The sequence below is a fragment of the Alternaria novae-zelandiae genome (genome assembly GCF_023758075.1).
Source record: "Alternaria novae-zelandiae strain BMP 2774 chromosome Unknown scaffold_27, whole genome shotgun sequence".
NCBI lineage: Eukaryota > Fungi > Ascomycota > Dothideomycetes > Pleosporales > Pleosporaceae > Alternaria > Alternaria novae-zelandiae.
Window position 1 is genome coordinate 36,254 of NW_026056987.1, and position 21,661 is coordinate 57,914.

General features: G+C 53.8%; 5 protein-coding genes across 5 annotated transcripts; 2 read left to right on the top strand and 3 right to left on the bottom strand.

Moving 5' to 3' along the window:
• Positions 1 to 166: 166 nt before the first annotated feature.
• J4E88_009892 (uncharacterized protein) lies at positions 167 to 1,040 on the bottom strand (the record flags this gene model as incomplete). Its single annotated transcript, XM_049403490.1, has 2 exons — positions 167 to 427; positions 477 to 1,040. The coding sequence occupies 2 exons, from the start codon at positions 1,038 to 1,040 to the stop codon at positions 167 to 169; spliced, it is 825 nt and encodes a 274-aa protein (XP_049250652.1).
• Positions 1,041 to 1,157: 117 nt separating this feature from the next.
• J4E88_009893 (uncharacterized protein) lies at positions 1,158 to 3,038 on the bottom strand (the record flags this gene model as incomplete). Its single annotated transcript, XM_049403491.1, has 3 exons — positions 1,158 to 1,514; positions 1,776 to 2,743; positions 2,996 to 3,038. The coding sequence occupies 3 exons, from the start codon at positions 3,036 to 3,038 to the stop codon at positions 1,158 to 1,160; spliced, it is 1,368 nt and encodes a 455-aa protein (XP_049250653.1).
• A 1,159-nt stretch (positions 3,039 to 4,197) lies between these two features.
• Positions 4,198 to 7,261, bottom strand: J4E88_009894 (uncharacterized protein; the record flags this gene model as incomplete). Its single annotated transcript, XM_049403492.1, has 4 exons — positions 4,198 to 5,025; positions 5,080 to 6,314; positions 6,363 to 6,620; positions 6,667 to 7,261. 4 exons carry the CDS (start codon positions 7,259 to 7,261, stop codon positions 4,198 to 4,200), a joined length of 2,916 nt encoding a protein of 971 aa, XP_049250654.1.
• Positions 7,262 to 8,866: 1,605 nt separating this feature from the next.
• Positions 8,867 to 10,453, top strand: J4E88_009895 (uncharacterized protein; the record flags this gene model as incomplete). The annotated part of the gene is made up of 5 exons (XM_049403493.1): positions 8,867 to 9,360; positions 9,412 to 9,593; positions 9,640 to 9,752; positions 9,806 to 10,219; positions 10,274 to 10,453. 5 exons carry the CDS (start codon positions 8,867 to 8,869, stop codon positions 10,451 to 10,453), a joined length of 1,383 nt encoding a protein of 460 aa, XP_049250655.1.
• Positions 10,454 to 11,902: 1,449 nt separating this feature from the next.
• J4E88_009896 (Type I Iterative PKS) lies at positions 11,903 to 20,567 on the top strand (the record flags this gene model as incomplete). The annotated part of the gene is made up of 4 exons (XM_049403494.1): positions 11,903 to 12,094; positions 12,146 to 18,550; positions 18,602 to 19,681; positions 20,253 to 20,567. The coding sequence occupies 4 exons, from the start codon at positions 11,903 to 11,905 to the stop codon at positions 20,565 to 20,567; spliced, it is 7,992 nt and encodes a 2,663-aa protein (XP_049250656.1).
• Positions 20,568 to 21,661: the final 1,094 nt, after the last annotated feature.

Genomic DNA, 21,661 nt, shown 5'->3' on the forward strand with positions numbered 1-21,661 from the left:
GGAGATGGGTAAACATAAGATTTTGTCGGTTTGAGGTGGGATGAGGGCTGGGCATAGGAAGGTCGAGGGTGGGTTTGTAGCGTTGAGACTGGTACTGGTGCTGCATAGTCTATGCGAGGTATGATTAGATGACATGCAGATGCATGAAGCTGTACTATCACCTAATTTACACCTTCTGCTCCGCCATCCATTTCTCAGCCTCCTCCTTGTACTCCTCCCTCCATCGAGTCAAGGGCGGCCTCTCGTTCACGATATCCCCAACACTCCACAACATGCGCTTCTTGTCCATCTCCTCCGTGACCTGGTCGTCGGGACAGATGATATAGAATTTCTTGGCTTGCATCTTGGTGTACATGTAGTCAGCGACCTGGTCGGCTGACCACGCACCTTCCGGTTTGGCCTTGGTAGAGCCCGGCTCGTTCCCAGACTGTGATGTGCGTTAGTTGTTGCCGATGAACAAGAGCAACACGACGTACAAGCCCAGTAAACGTCCACCCCGGAACCAACAAATGCACCCCAACACCCGTATCCTTGAGATCATAGCTCAAATGCTCAGCCAAGGTCTTCACAGCCGCCTTACTAGCATTATACGCTGGATTGCCAGGCGGGTTCGTAATACCCTGTTTACTTCCCGTAATCACAATCGCACTCTTCCCCTCCCCTGCCCTCTCCTTAAAACTCGGAACATACGCATTCAACCCATTTACCACACCTCCCAGATTCGTAGCGAGGATCTTGTCAAAATAGTCTTCGTCGCCCCACGTTCCTTTCCCGCCAATGCCGGCGTTTAGCATCAGAAAGTCAACGTCGGTGCCGACTTGCTGGCGGATGGACAACCAGTCTGAGCGGGAGGAGACATCTGCTTGGATGCATTTAACATCGCCGGAGAGGTTTTTGCGCGCGATATCGAGAGAGGATTGGTTAAAGTCGACGATGGAGACGCGCATTGAGTGTTTCAAGCAGAGTTGGGCGACGGCGTAACCGACGCCGGATGCGCCGCCTGTTATAAGGGCGTGGGCGGAGGGGCGGAATATGGACATTTTGAGTGCTTGAAGATGATTGTTTACGAGAAGTGGAAGGAGAGGAGGTCGTGATGTTCTCTTTGGGGATGCCGAGGTGATGTCATGCGGGGTTATGTTATCTCCGAAGTGGGACTGCTACACAATGACCAGTTCAGTCTCCTTCAATTGGGACAGCTCTAGTCCCCATCCGGAGAATTTGCCTATTCTCTCCCAACATCCAGTGTGTATCTTCGACGGTACCAGTACGAGACCTTCAGCTAGACCACGCATAGCTTCGATAGTTCGGCACTGTATAAGCAAGATGATCACGCTTACAGCGGATTCCGTCAGTTCGATATCGCTCGTGAAATCCACGTCTGCTTTCTTTCCTGGCGGAACAAGATCCGAGGTTTCCAAGCGAACGTCGTAGCGGCTGGCTTCGTATTTACGATCTGTGCGCTTGAGGGTCGCTGCTATAGTCGGTCCGGATATCCTCAACCGCCCAACTTCCACCTGTCCATAAACGTCGGCAGTTTTTGGGGTACATGTTACGTCGACCACCCGACAGACTATAACTGTTGACTTGGCTATCGACACTTGATCTATTCTCACTGCGGAGATGATAGAGGCCCAAGACCATGTGGGCGCCGAACATTGTGCAGGTCGTGGGAGTACGTCTGGTCTGTCGACGACTCCACCTACAGATGACCATAAAAGTGCCCCGGGGAATTCACATTCCCACAACCCGGCTAGGTATCTGCCTAGCTCGGGTACCGCAATTTCTCTAGCGATTCCAGAGATACCGGGAAGTCGATCGGTCCCGAATGTCAATGCCCGCTGTGAGTATTCTCGAACGACCTTGTGCCACGACGTTGCGCGTATCTCAGGGTTTGTCGAAGCTACAGCTGCGGCATGAGCGAGCTTGAACGTTTCCAGTTTCGTTGTGGATGGATTGTCGAATTTGATGAGTTGGCATTCACACCAGAGCTCTTCTTGGCACTCCCACATCATTTCGTTTTCGGTATAGTGCAGGATCCGAGAGGCGAGTAGTCGCTCTTGGAAACACCATGCTCGGTCTAGAAGAGGCATTGCGATACTTTCTGCTTGCCACTCGATGATCGTGCGGTGGGATATCTCTCGTTGTACGTAGAAGCTCTCGTTGAGTGAGCCAGTTAAGTCGAGGCTGGGCTCTCTTGAACGAAGACAACCATCGTCGCCGTTCTTAGAGCTTGTCGCAGCGATGACTAAGTAGGCGTACTTGTATACAGATGCCATACGAGCAGCCTCTTTCGCCCAATCATCCCGGTCGTCTTGCACGATGCACAAGGAGTCGATCCAAACATATGGAATGCCGATGTTCCTGGTGATGATGATAGCGTCCTGAAACGTTTGAGTGAGCTCGATCCAAGGTATGCCAAAAGCTCTAGCAGAAAGGTTCTCCTTCAAGAGCAAGGGCATGGCTTTCTTGCGCTCTTCTTTTACTCCCCATGTGTGGCTCAAGGCAACGTAACGAGCGTCGGCTGGCACTTCGCTCGAGCGGCACAGCTTGATCTCATTCGAGCTTGAACCGACCGAGATGAGCCTCGTTGGTGTCGTTGATGCGTCTCGTCTGGGAAGACATCGTGGGTGCAGCTCGTCGCAGCGTCGGATCCATTCCTTGACTGTGCTGACGCAACCTTGGGATGTTGGGTCAGCCGGGACATGGCCTGCTGTCTGAACGTCGCAGAAGTAGGGTGGCTTGTCTGGGCACGATTAGTGCATGTGAAGGCGTCGCATATCCTGCTATGAAAGACTGACCAGGATGAGTGTAGAAACATAGCTCCATGGGCAAACTCCCCGATTTACTTGACATGCCGGTATATTGGACTGTTACTTGCAAAGGTGTTTTTTTATTGTTGAAGACCGAGACTCTGAGTTCGAGACCAGGATCGGTTTCATACTCGCTGAGAGTGGCCTCGGTGGTCCGATGAGGGCGGTAAGGAGAGAATGTGTACCTTTCAATTCCGTCAAGAAGTAGCTGACATCGAGTGCAGCCATCGCGTGCGGCCTCGCGCATGCTTGACAACGTGATAGTCCCTTGGTGGTTGCCATAACTCCAGTTGCAGGTATCATGTATAGTCTGCTCTGACCATGAGCGCGCATGGGGTGTGGTCTGGGTCATCTTGTGGTTACAAAGCGAAAGTATCCGTGAGATCTGGTGGGGTATGCGCGCCCGCTCTTCAGAAGACGGCAGGTGCGATTAGTGATCGGGTATAGCCAACGCACATGCAGCAAAGAAGAGCAAGCGAAACAGTGTCCTTCTATACCTTCCACCTATCAATACTTCACACCATGCAGCGTGATTGAGAATTTTGTGCCTGATGTCTCGTGGATAAGGTGCGCGTTCAGGTCTGGCAGGCAAGAGCTACCCCACCCCCTGGAGCTATTGTGTCTTGCGTCTATTCACTGCATCAATGCCGACTTTGCGAAAATCTCCTGGGTCAATTGTTAAAAACAGTTTGAATAGGATAGAGACTTTTGTATGCGTCCAGACAGATGCGTTGATGAGCATCAGAAGTGTATGTTGAGCACGCTCCATCATGCACGGTTGCGTCATCAGCCACGAATCCTGAGCTGGGAGCCGTCATCACACCAATCACTCGCAATACTCCTCTACATCAACCTTGGACGGAATGCATCCTGATTATCGCTACCACCTCTCCACCCATACACGTCTGTATGTTATCAATTTTGGCTTCGGCATACGCCGACGTGCACACCTTCATCAGCAAGCATGAAGCCGCTCAAACTCCATCTCACCCTCGTAAGGCTGCAAATAGTTATTTACTAACCACTCGTGCGTCCCCTCAACCACGCCAAAGTTGAATGCGACACGGCTCTTTCCACTCTTGTTGGCTTCACTAGTATGCACAAGATTTCCATGCATTAGGATCAATGTTCCGGCCTTGACCTCGAGCTGCTCGAACACCAGATCTCCGCTTTCATCTCTCTGCGGGATCGGGGTATCCGTCGATACACCAACTACAGTAGCATGTACGGGCTCGTCTAGCTCCACAAACTCATGTGCATGCGATAAAATGTGTACGTTTGTATTAAGATTACTTACAATAAGGAAAAAATTGGGTATCTACAGTATTGTCACGTCTTCTTCCAAATTCCCTCAATCTGTCCCCACCTCTCCGCCCAGCCGCAACCATCACACCTTCCCACCATCACCAGCAGCACCCATACCCAACCCATCCATCGCAGTCTCAAACCTTTCAACCCCCGGCCTCTCCACCTTCTCCACCTTCTCCTCCTTCTCCTCCACCACACCATCACTAAACAGCCCCGCCCCAGCCCCAGCAGTAAAGAAGCGCTCAACACCCGGCCTCTCCTCCTTCAAAACCTGTTCATTCACACTCTCACTCTCACCCCCCGGCACCATACTACTCTCACCCCCCATCACCGAACTACCCAATCCCTTCTCCCCCTCATCCCCATCCCCAGCCGGCGGCGTACTAACATTCACACTCGCAAGCGTAAGCGTACTAGCATTAACATCCCTCCCATCCGGGCCATCAACTTTCAAACTAAACGGGTATGCGATACCGCCAGCCGTGGGTCGGGTAGTCAGGGTATCTGTTTCGGGGATAATGGTGCTGGAGTTGTCGGGGTTGTCCGAGACGATTATGTTGGGTGCCATACCCATACCGATATCGGGGGAGCTGAGTTCGCTAGTAGGGGAGGGGAGGGGCGAGGCAGAGCGTTCTGGGGCGAGGGTTGTCGCGTCGGCGAGGCCAGGGGTGGGCAGGACGATTTTAGAGAGGTCGTCTAGGGGAAGGCCGGTTTGGCCTTTGTCGGTAACGGCGGAGTGGCGGGAGTGGGAGCGTGAGCGTTTTACGGCTGGGGTGGTGAGGTTGTTGGCTCGGCTGCGGGTTGGCGCGCTTTCGATTGTGCCGTCGGTGGGGGTGTTGGCGGGGTCTGGGGCGGAGGTGGAGGTCTCGACGTCGGGGTTCTGGTCTGCCTTTTCTTCGCGGACGATCTGGGGCGTGTTAGTAACGTTGTCATGGCTGACGTTGAGAGTGACTGCACTTACAGTGGCTGAGTCATGCTTACTGCCCCATCCAGCCCACATCGACATACCCCAACTCCTCTTCTTCGCCTTCTCGGCCTTCATGCCCTTGATCCTTCTACCAGCCAAGGCGGTCGGTGGGGGTGTCTCTCCCTCGAAGCCTTCGAAGCCTTTTTGCATATCCTTAATACGCTGCTTCTGGATCTTGATCTTCTGCTTGGAGAACTTGTTGTTCCACTGAGATTGCGCTTTCATCCATTTGCTGACGGGTCCTGTCTTTGGCACGCCCACGTCAACGCTAGGGATGTTCAGTGCAACAAGCTCCTCCTTCGGAACGAGTGCATAGATGCGCCCGTGTCGATCGATGCGCTGGCGGATCATATGGCGCTCGAAGGGAGGGATCGCGTCACCAGCTCGGCCAACGCGTGCATCTTGAGCGGCTTTCTTCTCGGCTTTTGTGGGTTTGGGATGTTTGTCCGCGGACTTGGGGTCGTCTGACGAAGAGCCGGAGCCCGCCTTGTCAGATTCAGACGAAGTGCCTGAATCACTGCTCATGAAGGAGATGTCGTCATCGTCGAGGATGTCGATGGACTTCTTCTGGGCGCGTGCAAGCGCCCAAGCACCGAACTGGGCTATACTACGGTACATGTGCTTTGCTGGGCGGGTGAAGCTGAGCGTGGGCGCAACGTGGCATAGATCATCCCAGACCTGGAGCTGAACGTTCGTAGGCCTGTAGCTGGCGGCCTGAGCTTGTATGGACTCAGCAGTCTGGTTGTTGGAAGGTGGTGGTATGTAGGCCAGCGGTTGCGCGGCTTTGTGGGCGAGGTAAATCTGCTCGTCTCTGAGTAGCTCCCCACCTCCCGTTTGGATGAGGAGAGGTGGTAGCCCTCCGAGTGTTGGCTGCAGCACCGGCGATACCAGAGGATGTGTCAAGAGATGATTCGGGGCGTACATCTGGATCTGGTCCTTGATCTCGACGCGTTCATCTTCGAGCTGAACTGATAGCTGGCTCTTGGGTCCAATGCTGTATTTGCCATTGGACGAGATCCAAGTACCCATGCCTTGTCCTGTAGCTGATGGATCCGCTACCTCTTCAAGAGGTGGTCGATCTCCAGATTGGACGGAGTAGCCTCGTACGCGCTCAGCTTCCGCCTCCTTCTTTGCTGCCTTGTCCTCCGTTTTGTCTGAACTGTTCTTCTTCTTGGTCGAGCCGTTGAGGGACGTTTCGATGTCCAGCATATCGTCTGCGTTGGGAGGTGCTGCATGTGGTCAGTAGTAGCTCGTCGATACTATCACGACTAACTTACGCCAGCTCATGCTTGGCTTGTGGATGAAGCCGTGCGAGGGAATGTAGTCCATCTTGCCATCGCCACCCAGACTAGGGAAGCTGTGTGTCAAGTCTACCCATGGACTGATCGAGATGGCTCCTGCGGGCAAGGGTATGCCTTGGTCGCGCATTGTCACGAGCATGCTGAGTACCATGCCGCCACCTGCCGAGTCGCCAGCAAGTATAATCGTCGTAGGGTCGTGCTTCTGTTCGAGGAGGTAGAGGTAGGCGGCCAGACCTGGAGGGGTTAGTACTTCTCCTTCGACATCGAGGAAACCACTTACAGTCATGCAGACCACATGGGAAGGGAAACTGAGGCGCGAGTCTGTATTTGGGCGCCAGCACCCTGGCCTTGAGCTTGCGCGCATGCCGCTGCATCTGATAGCGATGCTCGTCGACGCTGCCAAAGAAGTATGCGCCGCCATGGACATAGAGCATAATGCGGTCGCCTTTGGTGATTGCCAGCTGCTTCCTCGCGTCGTAGTCCTTGCGCATCTCGATCCACTCGGCCTTGAGTGTTGTGCCTTCGCGTCTCCACTGCCACCAATTCGTTCCTCCGACTGCCTTGATGCCTTCAGGCCCCAATTGTGCATTGAGGAGTTCAGATGAGCGCTGTAGTAGAGTCGCGGAAACCTCGACTACATTCACGTGCACCCAGCGCGGCACGGGAACCCATTGCGACGTGAAGGCCTGTAGCTCGTCGACTGTGTGGAAGGAGGCGTAGTGGAGAAAGCGGCGGATGAGCTCGAGGCCTTCGTGATACGAGATGTGCGCCGTGGGCTTTTGCGCAAGCGGTCGGCGATTGAGATAATGCGAGAGATATGTCTGGATGACCGTGGGCGTCACAGCCGCGCCCACAGAGATGGTGTTGACAGGCATCGCGACTCGGGCTTCAGGGGTGCGGAGCTATCCGAGGTGGCGTAAGACGCGCCCAGCTACTGTCGCGTAGAAACCTGGATGGTATGCTGAGAATCTGCCACTGCTGGGAATAACAAAACGCGTTCTAACAAAGGAAAATGTACGAGTTGTGAGAGACACAGGGAAAGCTTTGTGAGCCTTAGGGGTTGGGAGTGGAGATGGTCCCCCGGATTTTCGGTGCACCTCCCAACCCCTGCACGACCCGCCTGTACGACGTCATCGAGACCCTTTTCTACATTATCCGAGCGTGTGAACCACGAGATGGCAGTTGATCGTTACCGTGCCCGGCTCAGCATCAGCTCGACAGCGTCGTCATCAGCATTCATCAGCTATCTTATTCCATTCCGGCAGTCGATCGTTCATTAGATAGGTGACCATGACGCGATACCAAGCTTTGCTTGGATGAGGAAGACTTGGTCGAGTAGAGCACCATTGGGTTGAGACTATCGTACGATCTTTAGTTGTATTCCGAGGTAGTGCTGTTTCAAGAACGCAGTCCAAGCGGCTGCCCAGATAAAATATGCAGGTACTTCGTACAGTACGATGAAGCCCTGGAATAAAGGCGGTATAAAATGCGCGCGTCATCTCTAGGGTGGTCCGACAGCAAAAGCATTGGTGTTGTCGAATTATGAAGATGACATGGACATCTTTCACGTGTTGCCGGAGTTGGCCCGTTGACACGTGCCGTCCGAATCAGTGCTAGCGTGTCGAAGGCTTAGTCATCTACATTTGTCCCAGCGTTGGAGCTTCCACCATCCTCGCGCACCCATTTCACCCATTTCGCCGACCAACGGCTGTCATCAAGAAAATGGAATTGATCGCACCAGTTACGATACCGAAATTTATTAGCGTAATAGTAGAGCCGATAGGTGCTCTCGGCGCCTACAGCGCAGCATGCGGCGGGTTCACTTGAGCGGGGCCTCTGCCACGTCCACAACCAGGGTTTGCAGCGCGTCTATTTATCCTGCATCGACCTGACTCAGGCACATACCTGAACTTTCGGCAGGACGGGAGTCACCGAGGCCTCCCGCTGTCAAGATCTTTGTCTCAGATTGCTGGCTTTCCGCCGGGCCGACGCGAGGACGCCTGAAGTCAAAAAGCAGACCTCTGGGCCTAAGTGCAATTCGCTGAATCGGAACATGGCCTTCCAAAGACGTCTCTCATGACCTCTACTCGATAATCATATGCGCGTGAGTGCACGAGGAACCATGCAGCTAGAGGCCCGAATTGTGCGCTGCACGCGCATGCAGGAGACGTACTCCGTATCCTATCTGGTCTCTCGGTGCGCGAGGGTTCTTCCCATTGGGCCCTGCCATACGATGCGGGATGTTCCAGCGTGCAGCCGAGCATCGTCAAGGGCGTTGGGTAGCACCAGTGACATGCCCCAGATAGCTGACACATCAAGCACTACTCCAAGAACATCGTCCTGCATAACGCCGCCGTGTAAGCAACATGAGCCCGAACAAGCGGAAGTATAATGGGTAGTTTGAACGCAGGACGGGAAGCTTCACTTCACATCATCTTCCTCTTGACAACTGCTTCAAGTGCATACAACGATTAGACAATATGATTGCCGAACACAAATCCACCCTTCTTGAGCTGGCCAAGGAAGTCCAGCAATTGACCACACAGATCGTCGCCGATTTGACCGAGAAGAATGTGCCAGAGCCTTCATTCGCTATCGATTCAGACACCATTCCCGAAACTCCGGAGCAGATCAAGTTGCGCGATAGTCTCAACGATGCCGCTCGTGACTTACTTCGTCTTGTCAACGGCCCCAGGAACGATGCCCGAACATTCGTGTGCTATCTGTACGACCTAGCAGCCTGGCAAGTAGCATGCGAGTTCAACTTCTTTGAAGCTATTCCAGAGAATGGATCAGCTACCACCAAAGAGATTGCCGAGAAGGCTGGCATGGACGAAGACCGCGTCGGTCGCTTCCTCCGTATGCTGTCCTCTGATCGCGTCTTTGAAGAGGTTGAGCCGGATGTGTTTAAGCACACGTCAAGAAGCGTGCTCTACTTGAAGGACACGCAGTGGCGCGATGTCATGGCCTATCAGTGAGTTTGACTAATATCATACAAATGCACTCAACGCTAACTCGTTGGAAGATTGGATGAGTTCTTCAGGGCAGCTTCGGAGACCTCGGAGAGCATCAAGGAATCACCAACAGTGACAGATGGCAAGAGAAATGCATTTGTGACGCGACACGGTACCGTTCTCTTCGATTACTACAAGCAAGATCCCAAGCGAGCAGCTCGCTTTGCCAGTGCAATGGCTGGAGTCTCAAGGCGTAAGTTATTGATATCCATGTGCAAGCTCACAACTAAATGACGCAGTTGAGAGGCATTTCGACAACCTCAAAGAGAGCTTCCCATGGGACAAGATTAGTGGCCGAAAGGTCATTGATGTTGGAGGTGGAAGCGGCCACATGAGCGTCAATCTTGCTCGGGTATGCGGATACGATGCCGAAGACACTATGCGCGCTTTACTGACTATGCAAAGACCTTCCCCAACCTGGAGCTCATCGTCCAAGACTCATTGACCATGCTGTCATCTGCATCACAAAACGACTTCTCGGATCTCAATGGCCGAGTCACGTTCATGCCACACGACTTCTTCACCAAGCAACCTGTATCGGGTGCAGCGGCGTATCTCCTGCGGTACATTACCCACAACTGGAGTGACGAAGACTGCATTCGCATCTTCAGAGCATTAGTCCCTGCTTTGGAGAAGAGCCCTGCCGGAACGCCGATTTTGATCAACGATGTGGTCATGCCAGCCCTTGGCGAAGCCTCTCGATACACGGACAACCGCATGCGCCAGGTAGATCTCATGATGATGTTGATGCTCGGAGCCAAACAACGGTCGGAGGAACAATTCCGTCGTCTCCTTTCAGATGCCGATCCACGCCTCAAGGTGAGCTTATCAGTGAACAGTATACAAGTGGCGCGGTACTGACTTGTCTCGCAGATCAAGGCCATTCACGGCAGAGGCAACATGAGTTTGATTGAGGCGTATCTCGACGCTGAGGGCGCTCCCGCAGCGCAAGAATCAGCTGATGTCAAGAGCTCGGTTACTGAGGATGTCGCCGAACAGCTGCAGGGAGAAACCACTCAGGAAAGTACCAAGCGCACTGCGTCTCGCATGTAAGGAGAGTCTCAACGATGTTATTTCCGATGTCGCATTCATTTACACTAGCCAATCGTTGTGAGGTTGGGAGAAGACGAGTCAGGCCATGTACTTGCAGATACCTCATTTGGATGAACAACACGTATCTTGCGGCTACCCTTCCCTTCAAAGAATCGACTGCAGGTTGTGAAGCCTGCGACTGCTCGTATCGGGGCGTGCCTGCTGTGGCGCTTGCTGCCAAGCGGTTTAGCCTGGAAATGCCCCTCGTCATCATCTGCGCGCGCCGAACCTCAATCCTTCCATCCTCATCCACCCCACGCGTTCAGGCCGACATGGCACCGCAGCCATGTCACCCGACGCGCGCAAAATTTGTTACACGAACAGGAACGAAGCGCGCTACAAGCAGCGGTAACCTTGCTATTCGATGACGGGCATGCACGCGCTCCACTTCGGCTCGTCTATAACGGGGCAGCTCCACACCACTTCGGCTCATTCTGTACTCCCTTGCAGTTACACACAGTTGCAGGATCGCATTCATGGGTGAAATCCTTCGCGTCTTCCTAAACGCCATGCATTCTGCACTTGTGCAGGCCACACCGCTGCTTCCTGCTCCTTCGGGGCGGCACGCTTGAGGCGTTCGGGTGGCTTCCCACTGCCTGGCGAAGTCCCGTGATAGGCTGTTGCCATTGTCACTGATTCCGACGTCAAGAGCGAAGCTGCTACTCCACCACTGATCTATCTCAGGCCGAAGCTCTCCCGCCACTACTTCTGGTAGCGACCAACAACTAACAGCCACGTAACAGGATAGATCGCGATAGCCTGATCGTTCACCTTACTCAAGCGAACAAGATCCCAAACAAGTGGCTACGCATGCATGACCTTAGCATGATGTCTGTTCTGGGAATCGAGCGGCAATAGCCTCCACAGCCATTCCCGATTTGGCCAGGATTTGTCAATAACAGGATGGAATTCCGAAAGAGCAGCAACCATTGGGCAGGGAGAACTTGGAATGCAGATATCGACGTCTCTTTGTGTTGTCGACGGATGCGTCTGCGCAATGCTCGCCATGGGTTTCACGACAACCGAGTGCGCGATGGATGCGCTACTGATACGCCCTGTCCTCATGTACTGTACGGGGGCGTTCTCGCCTCTGTGCTTGATTACTAGGCAGTTGGTTTACGCACATGTGGTGCGTGGCAGAGGATGCGATTAACACTGTGCAGCTAAGCGTGTCAGGGAGGGCCGCTCTCCGCGACGTACGCAGAACCCCAGTGATCAGTGTGGCTCCTCATCGCCGAACCTCGTCTGGGGCATCTCATGTAGATTAACAAGGGCTCTCCTGATCCTACCTTTAGAAGGCTCTTCGATGTCATTTCATCAGTGGCCACACTGACCAGCTGCGTTCGCTTCAACATCTTTTCGTGCTAAGTCGTTCACAAAGTTCAACACTTTCCATGACCTCTCACGACAATGGCGTATGAAGATACCAAACCAATGCCCATTGCCATTGTAGGCTTTGGCTGCCGCTTTCCAGGCGACGTTACAAACGGTGAGAAGCTATGGCAGATGTTGGTCGAGAAGAAATCGGCTCGCACCGAAGTACCTCCAGACCGCTTCAACGTTGATGCATTCTACAACCCCGATGGGGATCGTTTCGGGACGGTAAGCTTACGCTATCTGTCGTACGGACCGCTTTGCTGACCCAGTTCCAAGTGCAACAACCGCGGCGGGCATTATCTCGCTGAAGATGTCTCGCTTTTCGATGCGCCGTTTTTCTCGATATCGCCAGCCGAGGCCATGGCCATGGACCCCATGCAGCGGTTACTGCTAGAGGTGACATACGAGGCATTAGAGAACTCAGGAACGCCACTAGCCCGAGTCTCTGGATCCCAGACTTCATGTTATGTCGGTTGCTTCACAAAAGACTACGAGGAAATGCAACGGCGAGACATGGAGCTAGCACCCAAGTACCAGTCAACTGGGGCTTCGCAAACGATGCTTTCGAACCGCCTGAGCTACTTCTTCAACCTGAAGGGGCCGAGTGTGAGCATAGACACAGCCTGCAGCAGTGGACTCGTTGCTGTGCATCTGGCGTGCCAAAGCCTGCGCACTGGTGAAAGCTCCATGGCGATTGCAGGAGGAAGTAACCTCATATTGAGTCCTGACATTCAAATCGAGATGAGCGACATGCATTTCCTGAGCCCAGACTCGATATCGCACGCCTTCGATGATCGAGCCAATGGCTATGCGCGAGGAGAAGGTGTTGGCGCAATCATACTGAAGCCACTAGATCTGGCCATACGCGACAACGACCCCATTCGAGCCATCATTCGCGGCACGGCTGCCAGTTCAGACGGACGAACGCCCGGTATCACGATGCCTTCGAAAGACGCGCAGGTCGACCTTATACGCTCCGCATATCGTGCGGCAGGGATCGACGTAAGCGAGACGGGATACTTTGAGGCGCACGGCACAGGAACGGCTGCGGGTGATCCTATAGAAAGTGGAGCAATTGGCGAGGTGTTTGCCACGAGCCGTCCCCACCGCATCTCTGCGACAACCGAGGAAGTCGTTCCTCTCTCCATTGGCTCGGTCAAGACAAATATGGGCCATTTGGAGGGAGCTAGCGGCATCGCTGGACTTATCAAAGCCATGTTAAGTGTCGAGAAGGGTATGATTGCACCAAATCTCTGGTTTGAACGGGGCAATCCAGCGATCGACTTCGAAGGATGGCGGGTCGAAGTGCCCACAGAGCCTAAAGAGTGGCCCCTTGACGGTCTGCGCCGCGCAAGTGTGAACTCCTTCGGCTACGGTGGAACCAACGCGCACGTCATTCTTGACGATGCACATCACTTTCTTCAACGGTATCATCGCTCGGCTCGTCACAGAAGAAACGATTCGGGTTTCGTCAGCCCTATGAGCGACGAATCCTTTAGCGGCACACCAAGAGCGCGTCTCTTCCTCCAGTCTGCCAACGATGAGCGAGGTCTTGTCCAGATGGGCCAGGACTTGTCAAAACATCTTCAACGTCAGGATGTCTTCAACGAGGAGCAGCTACTTGATAACCTGGCGTACACGTTGTGCGAACGTCGATCACAACTTTCCTATTGCGCCGCGATTGTTGCGACGGACAAGTCCGATCTGCAAACTAGATTGCAGCAAGTACGACCAAGCTCCGCTAGTGGCGCAGTACCACCGCGGATAGGCTTCATATTCACGGGACAAGGTGCTCAGTGGTGGGGCATGGGCAGAGAGCTACTCCACTACCCCGTCTTCCGGAAGAGCTTGCAACGATGCGAGTCTGTCGTGACCGGATTAGGTGCAGAGTGGTCACTAATGGAAGAGCTGTCGAAGGACAAGTCTAACTCACGGGTCAACGAAGCAACGTTTAGCCAGCCACTTTGCACTGCTCTGCAAATAGCATTGGTGGATTTGCTCGCATCGTGGAACATTTGTCCGCAGCGTGTAGTCGGCCACTCTAGTGGGGAGATTGCTGCTGCATATGCCACCGGGGCTCTGAGCCTTGAGTCGGCGATGACTGTCGCATACTTCCGAGGCTTGCTGTCGCCGAAAGTCAAGAGTATGGGTCTTGAGGGACGAATGATGGCGGTTGGCCTATCCGAAGATGATGCGAAGACCGAGATTGCAGAGTTGGCTGATAGCCTCGGTAAAGCTGTTGTAGCTTGTGTGAACAGTCCGCGCGGCGTCACCATCTCTGGTGATGTTGCTGCCATTGAGAACTTGCAGAAGGCCCTGGAAACCAAAGGCGTCTTTGCGCGACTGCTGCAAGTCGATACTGCGTATCATTCTCATCACATGCAGGCGATTGCGGAGGAGTATCTTGCCCGTCTCCAAGAGACAAAGGTTGCGACAATCAAGACCAATGGGCGGATAACGATGTACTCTTCCGTGACGGAAGACGTGATCAATCCAGACCAGCTCGGTGCCGACTACTGGGTATCGAATCTCGTCGGCAGCGTCCGCTTCTCTGGAGCGTTGGCCAAGTTGTGTACCTCGGACTCACAGGATGGCAAGAACGCTGTGGACATTTTGCTGGAGGTTGGACCACATGCCTTGTTCAAACTTCCAGTCAAGGAGATTCTCGACGCTACATTCGATCAAAAACCGCAGATACAATATCTTTCCACCCTCATCCGCAACAAACCTGCAGATGTTACCGCACTCGAAGCGGCCGGCCAACTATTCGTCCACCGACATCCGATCGATCTGCACGCCATCAATTTCCCGACCGAACCCAAGCAGCCACTATCCGTGCTCACCGATCTGCCCCAATATCCCTGGAACCACACCCGCCGCTACTGGTGGGAGTCGCGCCTTAGCCGAGACTACCGTTTCCGACAGTTTGGTAGGACCGATATCTTGGGCGCGCCGGTCAACGACTGGAACCCAATGGAGCCCCGGTTTCGCAACTTTATGCGCCTGCGCGAGCAGCCGTGGCTGCGGGATCATGTCGTTCAGGGTGATGTGCTGTTCCCGGCGTGTGGGTATCTGTGCATGGCTATTGAGGCGTGTCGGCAGATGTGCAAGATCTCGCCATCTACCTTTCTGCCGCAGGGTGTTAGTAGTGCGGCTGAGTATCGACTTCGCGAGGTCAACATTTCGAGAGCGCTCGTTGTACCGGAGGCTGATGAGGGGGTTGAGACTTGTTTGTCGATGAAATGCAACTTCAGCCCGGATGGGTCATCTTCGGAGATCTGGCATGACTTTCGCATCTTCTCCTACACTGCAGATGGAGGTTGGGTCGAGAACTGCCGTGGCTTGGTCTCGGTATCAGGCCAAACAACCTCGGACGAACAGCTCGCTCGGGACTGTGCTAATGATTGGAACGCCTCATCCTCAGCTGGCGCAGACAAGATGGACGTTCAATCATTTTACCGCAGTGTCGACGCCATTGGCCTAACGTATGGACCGATGTTCCAGGGTCTCAAGGAGATTAGCGTCGACAGTCGGACGCCTGGCAAAGCTGCCGGAGTCGTTGAGGTCACTGACACCAAGTCTGTTAATCCGAAAGGATATGAGTACGACCGGTTGCTACATCCTGCTACTTTGGACACTTTCCTGCAGCTAGGTCTGGCTGCGCTGGGTGGTCCTGAGCTCAAGCAACTGAAGGGCGCCATGGTCCCTACGTATATCGAAGAGATTTCCATTTCCGCCTATACAGCAGCTCAAACTGGTGACCTTCTCAACGTCGTAGCAAATTCTCAACGTTGCGGCGCACGACAAGCTACTGGCGACATATTCGCGTTGGACCCGACGACTTTGAAGCCAATAGTTCTCATGGACGGCTTCAAGTTCGTCGCCATTAATACGAACACCACATCTGGCGAGCAAGCGTCACCGCCAAAACACTGCTACAAGGCAGTTTGGGAGCCAGATGTTGAACTTATCGACCGTGAGCATCTCAACCGCGAACTGCAAGCAGCACCGAAACCAGATGATCGTCCGAAGACTGTTAGAGAGCTGGAGCTGCTTTCGTACTACTTCATCGACAAGGCACTGCAAGAAGTCACTGCGGAGGAGGAGTCCACAATGTTGCCACACCATCAAAAGTTCTATCGAAACCTTTGCGAGCTGTGCGACGCGGTGCTAACGAAGACGCATCCCCAACAGACAGAAGAGTGGCAGCAGCTACACAGTCCGGACGTTGCATCGAAGCTTGAGGCCATGGTAGGACATTACCGCAATCATGAGACGGCTTACGATGGCAAGCTTCTTGTGCGAGTCGGTGAGGCCCTGCCAGCCGTCTTCCGACAGGAAGTTGAGCCACTCGCCTTGATGACGCACGAGAACCTACTCGAGGACTACTACACCACTGCCGTTGGCATGCCAAACACATATGCTCAGATCTCACGCTATACTACTATGCTTTCGCACAAGTACCCAAATCTGGACTACCTCGAGATTGGTGCTGGTACCGGTGGCGCGACAGTTCCCACGCTGAAAGGCTTGAGCGGCTGCGAAGACCTCCACAAATACCCTCGCTTGAAGTCGTACACCTACACGGACATCTCATCCTACTTTTTCCAGCGCGCCGCGGAGAAGTTTGAAGACTTTGCACAATTCATGAACTTCAAGAAGCTGGATGTTGAGCACGATCCAGAGATGCAAGATTTCAAGCCAGCTTCTTACGACGTCATCGTTGCGGCGAACGTACTTCACGCCACATCAGACATGCACCGTACCATGACGCATGCGCGGAAGCTTCTGCGGCCGGGAGGACGACTCATACTTCTTGAGATGACCAATCGTTTACTTGCTGCTTCAGTCATCTTCGGCACCTTACCTGGATGGTGGAATGCGTCCGAAGAATGGCGGACTGGTGGGCCTCTGTTGACTGAGAGTCAATGGGAGAGCTTGCTGCGATCTACGGGCTTCAGTACTCTTCAAGCAAGTAGTGCAGACGTTTTGGACCCGCTCGAGGAGGGTACAAGACTGATGATTGCGACTGCGGTTGAAGCAAAGCCGACCCTATCGAACGGTGTGATTACTCCGCCAGAAAGACCTCGCTTCGTCATCTTGTGTGCCGACTCACGCATTCGGATGAGCAGGTTAGACATGCCGTTAGCTCTCAAGAGCAAACTGGAGAAGGCCGGCTTCCAAGCACAGCTCGCGACACTATCCAAGCTTGGCCAACAGGATCTCGCTCATACCGTTTGCGTCAGCTTCGTCGAGCTTGAAGAGCCTTTACTCGCCGATCCCACTTCAGAAGACATGAAAACCCTCCAACATATCGCCGATGCATCGGCAGGTTTGATCTGGGTCACACGAGGCGCGGCGGCTTCGGATGTTGAACGTCCTGAACTTGCCGTATTCCAAGGTCTTGCGCGTACGTTGCGGGCTGAGAATGAGAGCTTCAAGTGTATCACAGTCGATTTGGATGCCAGGACGAACCTGCCTGCTCTCAAGGTCGCCGAGTTGCTTCTCAGCATCTATGAGAAGCAGCTCGGTACTGAGGAGAGCGCGGGTCTAGTCGATAGCGAATTCGTGGAGCAGGACGGCATTCTTCACATCAAGCGTGCGATTGAAGATGAGAAGTCGAATGAGTTCCTGGTTGGTCGGACTAATGCGACGGCTTTGCGGCCGCAGATGGAGAACGTGCTTCAGAATGGTCGTCCGCTGAAGCTCAGCAATGTCAACAAAGGCGCATCAGACGTGGCCGTCTTCGAAGAGGATGTGCGCTTTGCGCAACCTATTAAAGCTGACGAAGTCGAAATTGAGGTTCGCGCTACGAGTCTCAGCTCAAGCGACGTCGAGATGCTGGATGGAGATGAATACGATAGCAAGCTTGGACAAGAGTGTGCGGGTGTCATCACAAATCTTGGCCATGGAGTGTTGGACTTTTCGGTTAGCGATCGAGTGGTAGCATGGTATCCAGGCACGTTCGCCACCCATGTGCGCGTGCCAGCAGCCTTTGCGCACACGATTCCCAATGGCATGACTTTTGAAGTCGCGGCTACGTTACCTCAGGCGCATGCGACCGCTCACTATGCGCTCAACCACATTGCGCATCTACGATCCGGAGAAACTGTTCTCATCCACGAGGCCGCGGACGCTGTTGGCCAGGCTAGTATCGAGACGGCCTCGAAGGCGGGCGCAAAGATCTTTGCTACCGTGCGATCCGACGAAGAGAAGAGCTACCTCACCAAGACTTATGGCATCGAAGACGCCCGTATCTTCTCTAGCCTCGATCTCAAGTTTGTTCCAGCACTGCGGCGAGCGACCAAAGGCCGGGGTGTTGATGTTATCTCGAACACCTTGACCGGCGAGGCATTACAAGCGACTTTCAGCTGCATCGCGCCATTTGGCAGATTTGTAAACCTCAATGCACTAGGGACTGGCCGACTGGAAATGGCACCTTTCGGCCGCAACGCATCCTTCTCATCAGTCGATATGGCGTTGCTGTATACGCAGAAGCCCAAGCTTGCGAGTCGAATATTCCAAGAGGCTATGAGCGCTGCCACCGAGATGAAGACGCCAGATCCTAGCGCCATGGAGATCCTACCTTGGTCGAAGCTGAACGAGGCTGTCAAGACGTTGCAAGATGCGAGTCAGGATAAGCAGGTGGTAATGGTACCGCAGGCTAACGACCAAGTTCTTGTAAGTCACCATTCATGTATCAACGTCGAAGATTCGACTAACGAGTTTCAGGTTGCCCAGAGACCACCACCCGCTATCTCTTTCGATCCATCAGCTTCCTACCTCCTCGCTGGCGGTCTCGGCGGTCTCGGACGAAGCATCTCGCAATGGCTCGTCACCCACGGCGCAAAACACCTCATATTCATCTCTCGATTCGGCGCAGTGTCAGAAGAAGCCCAAGCGTTCCTCGAATCCCTTCACGCCTCGGGAGTCCGCACTGCCATTTTGAAGTGTGATGTATCCGACGCACTCGAGCTATCCAATCTGCTTTCCGAGACCTTGCGGTCCTTCCCACCGATCAAGGGTGTAATACAAGGCGCGATGACCCTCAACGACTCCCTCTTCAACACAATGACGTCACATCAATGGACTTCAACTATCCTCCCCAAGGTCCACGGCTCGAAGAACCTGCACGAGACAACCTTATCCCAGCCCCTCGATTTCTTCGTCCTCCTCTCCTCTCTCCACTCCTTCATCGGCAACCCGGGTCAGTCCAACTACGCCGCAGGCTGCGCCTACCAAGTCGCGTTGGGCAGATACCGCAATGCGCTCGGTCTGCCAGCTACAGCCATCGATCTGGGTATTGTCGGCGACGTGGGCTATGTCGTCGAAAAGAAAGTTCAAGGGCGCAAAGTGCAAGTCCAGGAGTTCAAACATATCCAGGAGAAGGAGATGTTGGCGCTCATCGAGCTGGGCATACGGAATCCGATGATGGGGCATGTCGTCACGGGTCTCGACTCCGACCCCGACATTAGCAGCCTGGATGATGGAGAAGCGCCGTTCTTCGCGCGAGATCCCGTGTTGAGTCACTTGCCGTACCTGCGCCCGCATCTCAAGATCGATGCGCCTGCTCAGACGTCAGATGATGGTACGACGACTACAGCGCTATCGCTCTCCGCGCAGCTCTCTTCCTGTCCATCTGCGGAGGCAGCGAAGGAGTTCATCCTCGCAGCGCTGCTCAAGAAGTTGTCGCGCAGTCTGATGATGGATGTATCGGAACTCGATGCTACGCGTTCGATGAGCAGCTACGGGACGGACTCACTGGTAGCTGTTGAGATGAAGAACTGGATTCAGAGGGAGACGAAGGCGGCGGTTAGTGTGTTTGAGATTTTGCAGAGTGCGAGTATTGGGGGGTTGGTGGATGGTGTTGTGGGGAAGTTGGGGTTGGGTGGGGTGTAGGTTGTGGTGTTGGGGTGCGCTTGGTGAGATGGCGCTGCGACGGTGTATTGGGCGGAACGGTGGAATTGGACTGGGACATGTTCTCTTTATTTCCCTATGTATCTTCATGGTTGATGCAAGTAATCGTGCAGTCATTTCTGCTGGGTTGGTATGTAGCATCGTATGATCATTTTCGTTATAACTACAGAGCAACCAAGAGATATTCACAGCGAACTTACTGATTTAAACTTCAGTTTTGGCACCAATGTACTTGCCTCGCATTGACATGGCATAGATCTCACAATGTTGAGTCGAGCTTGTAGCTACCCAGCCCAACCTTCCCATCTACCTCAACACACACAAAGATCCTTGTAGTCTTCTGGCACGGCATAATATCGCGATAGCTAACTGCTACCACGCCTTCACTAGCGGCCATTCCTACCATAACGTTAACGCAATTTCCGAGAAGGTCGCCAAAAAGGCTCGGAAAGACCGCCTTCAATAGATCGAGGAGGGCATTTTGCGTCGCGTGGGAGCTGGCATTGTCGATGAAGCGTTCCTCAAGGAACTCGATCGTCACTGGGACGATGCCTGCGACGATGACGACAACTTCGATGGACTGATGAGCTCTGTCCTCCTGTCCAGCATTCCCAACTGCTCCGCGCACAAGATGGCAAAGTACGCTCGCGCCAACCCGAATGAGGAGTCATGCCTCGCCCACACCAAGTACGCCAACGCGAAGGCCGAGAAGAAGCGCAAATTCCAGACCGGTCAGCCGAAGGTCGCTGGCGCTACAATGTCTCGCGGCTCAGCCATTTAGGAGCTCATGAAGACATGCATTCTCGAGCCTCGTCTAGTCGCCGCTACCTCCGCAGCTTCCCAGCACAAGGTCGTTCAGCGTATTCCAGGGCTGGCAGATGTAGACAAGTTCAATATGGTCCTTTTCGATGAGGCCTCGCAAGCTACTGAGGCGTCTTTGATGCTGATTCTGACCACGGAATGGTTCCTGGACGTGGGCCTAGTTGTCTTGGGTGGCGACCATCTTCAAGTTCTGTTCGTCGTCGAATCCAAAGGTGAGAGCCGCGTCGGTAACACTCTCGAGAACTCACCCCTTGAGCGCTCTATCAAGGTCTACCATGACCCGCGGGTCGTCGACTTCGTTCACGAATACAGTAGCCATCCCAGGATGTGCCACACTACCTTAGCAGTCACGTCCGAAATAGGCAGCGAGTAGCCAGATCGACATGACGAATATGAATCAGCAGGCTTCTACATAAACCTTGAAAGGCGTGCGTGTTTACTCCACAACGATGTTAGGCGGAGACATGGACACATGACCATGATCTTCACTGTATAAAATCACTGCGACTACTTCCTAGGTGTCATGTATCGACCACAAAAAGAGTGTGAGGAGAACATGTAGCAGTCTAGTACCGCTCATGCAGTCAAAACTTACCCGCGCCGTCACTCACACCCATGAGGCGATCGCCAGCAGCGACAATAGCGAAAGTCGACGTTGTGTCATGTGAAGCTGTTAGCATCTCGCAAGAGGAAGAAGTGGGTAAAGTTGAACTTACAAAAAAAAAGTTCAGCCACCGTCCTCGGAACAAAAACGGTGGCCGGCGCCGTGGCTGCCCCTGGTGATGGAATGTTGAACAAAGTGGTAAGTATGTAATCGATCCTCCCCAAAGGTCGCGAACGTTAATTCGCACTTGCAGCCGACTAAACAAGCGGGATGTCAGGTGGAGCACAGAGATGCGGCAAAGATGTGCTAATCCCATTTAGGGCAATAGCGTGAGTGGTGTCAGAGGAGTGGGGACGGGGGACAAGCAGATTATATACTGGCGGGTGGCGAATCTCGTGCCTGCTGAGCTCGGGCTCTCATGACGTACTGTGACACAGAAGTCCGCAGAA